General features: G+C 35.6%; 1 protein-coding gene across 3 annotated transcripts; it reads left to right on the plus strand.

Annotated features, from left to right (window-relative positions):
* Positions 1–3,198: 3,198 nt before the first annotated feature.
* LOC127167777 (protein shisa-5) lies at positions 3,199–8,111 on the plus strand. 3 transcript variants are annotated; one of them, XM_051114016.1, is made up of 8 exons: positions 3,199–3,295; positions 4,186–4,285; positions 4,604–4,685; positions 4,764–4,820; positions 4,930–5,010; positions 7,242–7,349; positions 7,444–7,743; positions 7,926–8,111. In XM_051114016.1, the coding sequence occupies exons 5-8, from the start codon at positions 4,945–4,947 to the stop codon at positions 7,950–7,952; spliced, it is 501 nt and encodes a 166-aa protein (XP_050969973.1). In that variant the 5' UTR covers positions 3,199–3,295; positions 4,186–4,285; positions 4,604–4,685; positions 4,764–4,820; positions 4,930–4,944; the 3' UTR covers positions 7,953–8,111. The 3 variants fall into 3 exon arrangements, with proteins under 3 accessions (XP_050969973.1, XP_050969974.1, XP_050969975.1); XM_051114017.1 differs by having other exon boundaries at positions 4,764–4,815; XM_051114018.1 differs by lacking the exon at positions 4,930–5,010 and having other exon boundaries at positions 4,764–4,815.
* The last annotated feature ends 831 nt before the right edge of the window (positions 8,112–8,942 follow it).

An 8,942-nucleotide genomic window follows, 5' to 3' on the forward strand; every position in this document is an offset into this window, starting at 1 on the left:
TAATATTTTGTGGGTATTTTCAGAGTCAAATTTATTTAGTGGTTAATTAGATTAATTAATCAAAACATTTTTATCGATTGACAGCCCTAATAACACTACTGGTTTGTTAGAGCTGCTTTACAGCATAACTTGCATTTGTTGCTACTGTTTTGAAACAGTGTTATCGAAATACAGGTGACTTGACTTGTATGCATATTCAGTATATTCGCAAAATACTGTATACAGAAATGCAAGGGTGAAAACTGGTTTCTGAAAACACTGAGTTTTGATTTCTAAGTGATCAAATTAGATTACACACTAACAAGAAATGGAAGGGGTAAAAATAATTTCTCTTTTTGATCTCTAAGTGAACAAATTATGTGTAAATGTTTTTACACATGGGTGTGGGAAATTAGTAAATACGCGTGCCATTTAAATGCTAGTATTTCCCAAACTGAAAAAAAGAGTGGCAAAGAGAGAAATAAGACAGCAGTTTTGAATGATGTGTCTAAAGTAGAGAGCTGAGCATAAAGAAGATAATGTGATTGCAGTTTTGCAAGCTTAGTCTGAAGATTCAGAGTTTTGCCTCAAGTATAACTTTGAGTGTGTAAGCAATTTTAAAAACTAATTACATTACAACGCAATGACTATTAACACTGCAGCATTTTTTTTTTTTTACTTTTTGTTTAAAAAAGTTATTGAGCCAGTAAATAAGACATTCAAAACATTTGTCAAATAAGTGTTCAGAACTGTCTCCTTCCCTTACCTACTGAATAAACTTAGTGATTATAAACATAGTGATAATAGTGATTCATAATTTGAAGTGTCAGTAATTTTAAGTGTTTTTTTTTTTTTTTTTTTTTTTTCCACATCACATCCATAAACAAAATGAGAACACCCAGCTATTATATGGCATGTGAGGGTGGAACATTTGTGGTTTGTTCTTACAAAAGTTGCTTAAAATTTTAGCTTATCTAAGCAGCTGCTTTCAATCGGTAAAGTTCTAAATGGAAATCATTGTTGCAGTCTGGGGAAACGGCTGTTATCAAAACCTCAAACTGTGGAGAGCCTGCATTAAAAAAAAAGGAACACAGGCTCATTAAATACGTGCCTCTATATACATTTCTGGAAAACTAAAAAAACTTACCTATATGTATGAATCACTGCAGTTTCCAGCTGAAATGAACACTAGAGGGAGTAAAACTCAGACAACTTTTAACACAATATGATTTACAGGTTTTGAGTTTTGATTAATAAAGCCTAATTTTCACACAATTACTTGCAGAATAGTATGAAATAACTTAAAAACAATTTTAACATCCTGCACAAATTGAAAACTGATACTTTTGAACATTCTCATCACAAATAGAGCTTCATTTGCATGAGTTTTCTAATTCCGTACATTTGCTCGGTAGCTCATGCGATGCGACGTTGCACTTGAGAGGTGAGCAGCTTCAGTCCGCAGCTCAAATCCATCTAACAAAGTTAAAAAAGCATGGCTGCATCAACAAATGCGTTTTTATATCACGTTTGCATTTGTTAACACTGTCGGGCAAGTTTAGAGTTGGGTTTGGTGTAGGGGATATTTCCAACACAATAGAGCATTAACCTTTAGCGACACGCCCTGGATATTTGAATTCTGAACAGTTGCAATACGTACCTCAAGCAGCGTAAAAAAACGCAGCAATGCGTGCCTGTACCAACATAATAACAATGTGCCACATTCACTTATTGAATGTGTGTTTTAGCACCACTCTCTGGACATTTTACTCTGAAGCTACCATGAAACGTTTGTTCTAGAAATGTATATAGAGGCATGTATTCCATGAGCCTGTATTGCAAAAAAGGAAAGTGACAGACCCCATGCTAAAATACTAGTGCAAGGCCTTAGAGAATTGATGACAGCTATGAGATCTGAAGGGATTCAAGACTGAAGCAGGGATGTTTCTTTTTCTGCTGAACTTGTAAAACATTTCAGTGGCTCAGTAGCTAGCTAGCTAACACTAGAGCACTTGATCCCTTGATTCAGATATGTAACGTTCTTTGTGATCTGATTTGACTGAGAAATCATTAGAGATCAATGCAAATAACTTGATTTATTTGTAAGCATTTATGTTTTTATCTATCAAAGCAAAAGCGGGAAGTACGTTACTTACTTGTTCAGATGGTATTTGTCTAGTTGGACGTATGTTTATGTATGTTTCTATTGTAGTGAATACAGATTCATCCGCGATGAGGAGCAGTGAAGAAGCATGACCCATGTAAACAAATAACTCAGCAAGTAAGTTGCATTTTTATTGTTTAAACAGAAGCAGCCATAGAAAGGGAAAAGTTACTGTAGCTCCAAGGTATAATATATCTAAATATGGTACACTTTAGTATAATGAACAATTCTCACTATGAACTGGTTACTTATTAGCATGCCTATTATTAACATATTTGCTGTTTATTAGTACTTATAAAGCACCTATTCTGCATGACTATGTTCTACATTCCTAATCCTACCCAATACCTGAACTTAAAGGAGAAGGGCACAGGCTCTGGGATGCGCGTCCACGATGCTACGAATTAGTAATAGGTCGTTCTTGAAAGATTCTTTCATTTTTAACGAATCTTCAATGTGACTTAAGAAGAACGAGTCGTCTCAGGGAGTGATTCGTTCATGCGCAACATCCTATTAGGTTCTGCACTGGAATTAGTTCACCTGTTTCGAGTGTTCGGGTTTTTTGAGTCATTCGTTCATCTTATAGGGCTGTCATGTGATGAGCGAACGACTTAAACCCAAAAGCTTGTCAAATAAGAGGTGAGGTGAGCTAATCATAGACTAAAGACACAGGTAAACAATTAATTAATCTTTTTCTGTTTCTTATAGCATTATAGTTTTGTCTTGTTTGTAGTTTGATTAACATTTATGTAAGCAGTAGATGTGTTAGGGAAGTAACACGTAACATTTTAATTATATTTTGCTAAAATGAATGAAATGACTCGAAAAAAGATTTGTTCATTTTGCTGAACGAGACACAAAGGTCAGAGACGGTAAAATATCCGTTATATGGAGAAAAATCCTGAAATGCTTTCCTCAAAAACTGGACCTTAAAATATAGTGTGACCCTAAATAGTAATGTCTAAGGTGTTTGTGTATTTACGGTACATTTATGGTTTCCATGTATCATGTTTGTTGCATGAGTTTCACTTACACTCACTGGCTGGAAAGGAGGAGTCTCTTTTTACATAGATGAGCTTGGATGAAAGTGAAAATAGGAAGATCTGAGACAAAACTAACTTGAATCATCATAAGATCAACTTCACATAATAGGTAAAGCATGCAGTTTCTCAATATTTTGGTTACTTTGCTCATTTTTTTTTTTTTCTTTACATACAGCCTGATGGCTCTAGAATAACATTTAAGCATATTCTCCTTAAAGATTAGTTGTGAAGGTCATGTGTTGGGTTGTTGGATGGTTGGCAACCATCACATGGTGGAACTAGACAAGTGAGGTATTACACTGTTTAGCCTATGTATATTTTTATAGCGTCAAATGACTGTCTCTGTAATTGAGCAACTGAATCATTCACTCAAGTGATTAGTTTAGCAATACTGATTTGTTCAATATCAAAACACCACTACTATGCGTTGCTTGGAGATGGGACGGTCAATTCTGCGAGACAGTTTGTGACTCAGATTTGATTGGAATTGTAAGCAAAAATATAAGCAAAATAAACTGCAAATATTCAGTTTAAGGGCTGAACAAATATATTATATATTAACACTAAATGGAACTACAGAAATATTATATATATATATATATATATATATATTGCTTAATTATAATAACTGAGAAGTAGTTGGCTAATTACAGGCCTTAAATGTCATGTAGAGATTCAAATCAGTTCTGTTGATTATTTACAGGAATAATCTGTCTGAATATATTGATGAGTCAAATCCACATGTGAATGAATTATGCACAGATCAGTGAGAGTGCCATAGGCTTGCATTCATACACTGTCACTCTCAAGAGCCAAGCAGATTCATTATAGACACAAAATTGAGAGAATTAAAATACAGTTAACTACTGTATTTGTAAATATACACTTTATTAACCACATGTGCAAAGTGTGATCATTGGCGCTTGGTTCCCGACACTAAGCTCTAGCTGATAAAAAAGAGATGACGTGTAAACAAAAGTTATTCTCTGTATGTTTAAGGACGCCAAAACCTGCTGATGTGATGATAACCACAACTTTATACGAGCAACAGCAGTATGAAATCTCCAAGTTCCTTAAGATCCAGCCACTGGCTTTGGGGGTAAAACAAATTTGTCAAACTCTGTGTCAGTTTTTGTTCCTGTTATTCTCAGTATATGTTCTCATTTTCCTATGTTCCTCATTCCTGTTTTGCTTTGTTTTCATGGTTATCTTATCATTTTGTTTAAGTCCTGTTTTTTCTTTGTATTTTTTGTGTTTGTGTTTATGTTTGTTTGTAAAGCTGTTACCTGTTAATCTTAAACTGTTATTTTGGAAAATAAACTGAATTTAGCGGCATTTTAGATTCACATCTCTTCTTCTTGCCTCGCCTGTGTTTAGTGTGTATGAATTAACAGGCACTATATCTTATGTTTCACAGATTTTGGAAATACTGATAGCCTTATTGGCATTCGGTTTGACAATCTGGAATAAGTATTTTTTTTGTCTGGCCGCCAATCATTGTAAGTCAGTCATTTTAATATCAGTACAACATTTTACAGTGAACAAATGCTGAATTATGTTCCATTTCTATTCTGCAGTTCTTTATAATTGGAGTTATAACAGTCTTGGCTGCAGGCACACGTAACCCAGGTCTGGTTAGTGTCAAATTTATTGAAGCAATATGTTTATAAAAAGAAAAGGAAAAATGTTTATGTATGTACATATTTATTTACTTATTTATTTATTTATTTATTTGTATTGTAGGTCAAAACCTCACAAATGCTCAGCTATGTAAATTTTGCAATAGCGTCTTTGTCTTTCCGCTATCAATTTGTTTTAGTTAAGGTAAGTGATTACAAAGCCTACAGTATGTTTGTGTGTGTGTGTGTGTGTGTGTGTGTGTAGTATGGTTGGGTATTTACATAAATTTTGATTCACAAGCTTGTGATTCGATTTTAGTTCGTTTCAATATCGATTCATTTGGATATATACTCACAAGCCACTTTATTAGGTCCACCTGATCATCTGCTTGTTAACACAACTATCTAATCAGCCAATCACATGGCAATGTGCATGCACTTACCAAGACAACAGAGGATTATAAAAATCCTGCCTGGTCTGATGAGTCTCAGTTTCTGCTGCAGTGTTCAGGTCAGAATGTAATGCTAAACAACATAAAGCATGGATCCATCCTGCCATGTATCAAAGGTTCAAGCCTGATGGTAGTGTAATGGTGTGGAATACATTTTCTTGGCACACTTTGGGCTCCTTAGTACTAACTGAGGAACATTTAAATGTCACAGCTTACCTGAGTATAGTTGCTGACCATGATCATCCCTTTTATGACCACAGTGTGCCCATCTTGTGATGGCAAGCTCAAATCATCTCAAACTGTTTTTGTAAAATGAGACAAATAACAATGAGTTCACTATACTCAAATGGCCTTTACAGTCACCTGATCTCAATCCGATATCAGCAGAATTGCAGCATCTTTGCAATGTGGTGGAATGGGAGATTGACATCATGGATGTGCAGTCAAAAAATCTGCAGCAACTGTGTAAAAGTATCATGTCAATATGGACCAAAATCTCTGAGGAATGTCTCCAGCACCTTGTTAAATCTATAGGGGCTTTTGCACTGGAGGAAGCTTCTCATAGTTCCTAGAACTATTAGCAGAACTTCCTGTTTTTTGACGTGTTTGCACCGCAGGAACTAGGGACATATTTAGTTCTAGGAACTTCATTTGGGGGAACTAAATTAAGTTCCTACTTCAGAGTAGGGTCTAAAACAGGAACTACCAGTGACATTAGTGTACGCCGACTGGCCAAATGCGTATGAAACACCGGCTACTCTGGAATTTTTAAAAAGCCATGTATAAATATTTACTCAATGAACACAATAATGTCATTTAGCTAAGTGTTGTCTTCAGCACTGTGTTCTTTTCTCAGCCTCGATAATATATAACACTGCAAGATGTCATACGAGATTTAGCCAGATTTCTTGCTCTTTTAGTCATGTAAGTTGTGTGTAAATCTCCATTATAATGAAACCCACAAGAAAACCGCTCCAATCACAGTGTTCTCCAAAACTTAAGGATTTATTTAAACATGCATTGAATATTGAAGAACTGTAGAATGTAGTGCGTATATTTGGCAAAATGCTCCTCTCTAGATTTGCCTATTTTTTTTTTTTTTTTTTTCTTCTGGCCATTGGCTTTTCTGAGGTAAACATTACATGGTATATTGTATACAAGCTGTTTATTGGTCTTTCCATGGTTTAAACACTGGTTGAGCGATTACGTGAGACATGATAAAGATTGTGGTAACTTGTACTGTATCTTTCAACATACCTTCTGATGTTGATTCATGTTTATTTTGTGCTGTAACTAGTAGTAAAGCAAAAGAGCCGATGGGTTCATCTGCGCTCTGCACTTGATTGGTTAATTTGAATTAACCAAATTGAGAAATTATTCCCCGGTTTCATAAACAAGGCTTAAGCATAGTCCTAGACTAAAATGTAAGTCTGAGCTGTTGCATTTAAAAGAAACCTGCACTGACAGATCTTAAAATATATCAGTGCCTTTGTTTTGTCACACCAGTAATGTGTTTTTTATATATATTTTTTTATTATATATATATATATATATATGTGTGTGTGTATATATGTATGTATGTATGTATGTATGTATGTTCTAATTGAACAATGGCCTAATCCTGGCTTAGTCTAAACCCTGTCTGTGAAACTGGACCTAATATTTTTACCCACCCCTAGTGTCTACATTAAAATGATTTACCTTTTTTTCCCCACTGATAACCTTTTAACACCTTAGTATAGGGACCAATTCACACTGTTAACTAGCTACTTATTAGCATGCATATTACTATTAATTAGTACTTAAAAAGCACATGTTATGCATGACCATATTCTACATCCCTAATCCTACCCAACACATAAACTTAACAACTACCTTACTAACTATTATCAAGCAGCAAATTAGGAGTTTATTGATATAAATAAAGTGTGACCATTCATATTTATGTTTCAGTTCATAATCACTTAATCTCTCTATGAAATAGATTTTTCCGGATATGTACTTATACGCCCATATCACCTGTGATATTCTGATCTTCATTGTCTCTCTTGCTATTGCTGTAACCTCCTGTTCCTGTTGCTGGAGTCCAAAGGTAAACATCATCAAAAAAATCAAACAATTAAAAAATCAAATAAAATAAATAAATAAACAATAATAATCATAATGCTATGTTGGTTCTCTTTCAGCCAACCCCTGTCATGGTCAGTTATGTGGCCACAGATTTGCCTGTCAACCATATCGTACAATTGGGCCAGCCAGACCCCTCTGCAGTGGCTGGGCATGTTAGTTCGGTCATGTACGTGCTGCCAGCAGCACATGGCTCAAACCCACCTGCACCTCTGCCAAATTATGGCCCCGTCCCCAATGCATCTCCACCAATCTACAGTCCGGTACCAACTACACCTCCACCCAACTACGACAAAGTCTCAGATGCACTTCCACTAAACTATGGCCCAGTCCCAAATGCACCTCCATCAGCATATGAGGTAATTATGAGCATTTTTTTTTTTTTTTTTGAGTAACTGTAGGCCTGCTAAATCAGAAAAAATATATGAAAACTCTTCCTACACATTGAAACCCTATAAATAATCTTCAAATATATGTGCTTGCTAACCTGTTGTAATTGCTGTACTGCACAGCTCTGATACACAGTGTTCTGTTATTGCAGCATGAAGATTTACAGACCAGAAAATGAACTAGATCTCAGAAACAAAAGGGGATATTTAATGTTTATACAATTTATGGTATTGGATTTTGGCAAATGGAAAACCAAAAAACATATTTATAAATTTGTAAATCAAATGGATAAGAAACATGCTGCAGAATCTTGTGTTCATTGTTTATTAAAGGTTGTTTTTTTCCTCTCCCCACAATGTTTGCTTCATTTAATTTGATTTTACACAGTAAAAAAAAATAAATGGTTTTCTTAATTTATGTGCATCTTTTCCCAACAATTCAACACAGTAGACACCACAATGGAAATTCCACATGATTGATTCAGTCCAGCATTTGCAGACAAAGTTAACATTTAAAATCTTATCAAGCAGTGTTCAGTATGTGTAACAGAGAGTGAGTGACGAGAGACGAGCAGATCCACATGCAAACTTTTATTAAAGGGACGAGACAGATACATGGTCGAACTGGCAGGGTCAAACAACATAGCAGACAGGGATATCGTAGGTGAAGCACAATAGGAGTCTGTGAAACAGGCGTAAGTCCAATCGGGAGCGAACAATGTCCGTGAAGGGTGATCCGAGAGAATGGTCAGACAGGCGAGAGATCCGAAAAACACTGGGAAACGCTAGGAAACACTAGGAAACACTAGGAAACTACTACTACAATCCGTAACATGAACAGAGAAGGTCTGGGGCTTTTATAGAGAGCCTGATTGGTCACGGGGGTTGACGCAATCAGTGCGGTGGAGGATGGGAGATGCAGTCCGAAATACAGAGTGACAGTCAGGCGTGAACGAAAAGGTGAAAGTGACATCTGATGGTGGGTAGTCCGCAGAGCACCGACCAGATTCATGACAGTATGTTCTTTTAGAGAGAAAAAAAAAGTTCAAATTTGTATCAGTCAAACAAATGGTTTGCACAGTCAAGTTATAAATTGATTATTCATTAACCTCTAGAATTATGATCTCTAGAACACAAACTAACACAGTTGACATTTTATATTCAAATCT

The sequence above is a fragment of the Labeo rohita genome, chromosome 7, assembly GCF_022985175.1.
Source record: "Labeo rohita strain BAU-BD-2019 chromosome 7, IGBB_LRoh.1.0, whole genome shotgun sequence".
Classification (NCBI taxonomy): Eukaryota; Metazoa; Chordata; class Actinopteri; order Cypriniformes; family Cyprinidae; genus Labeo; species Labeo rohita.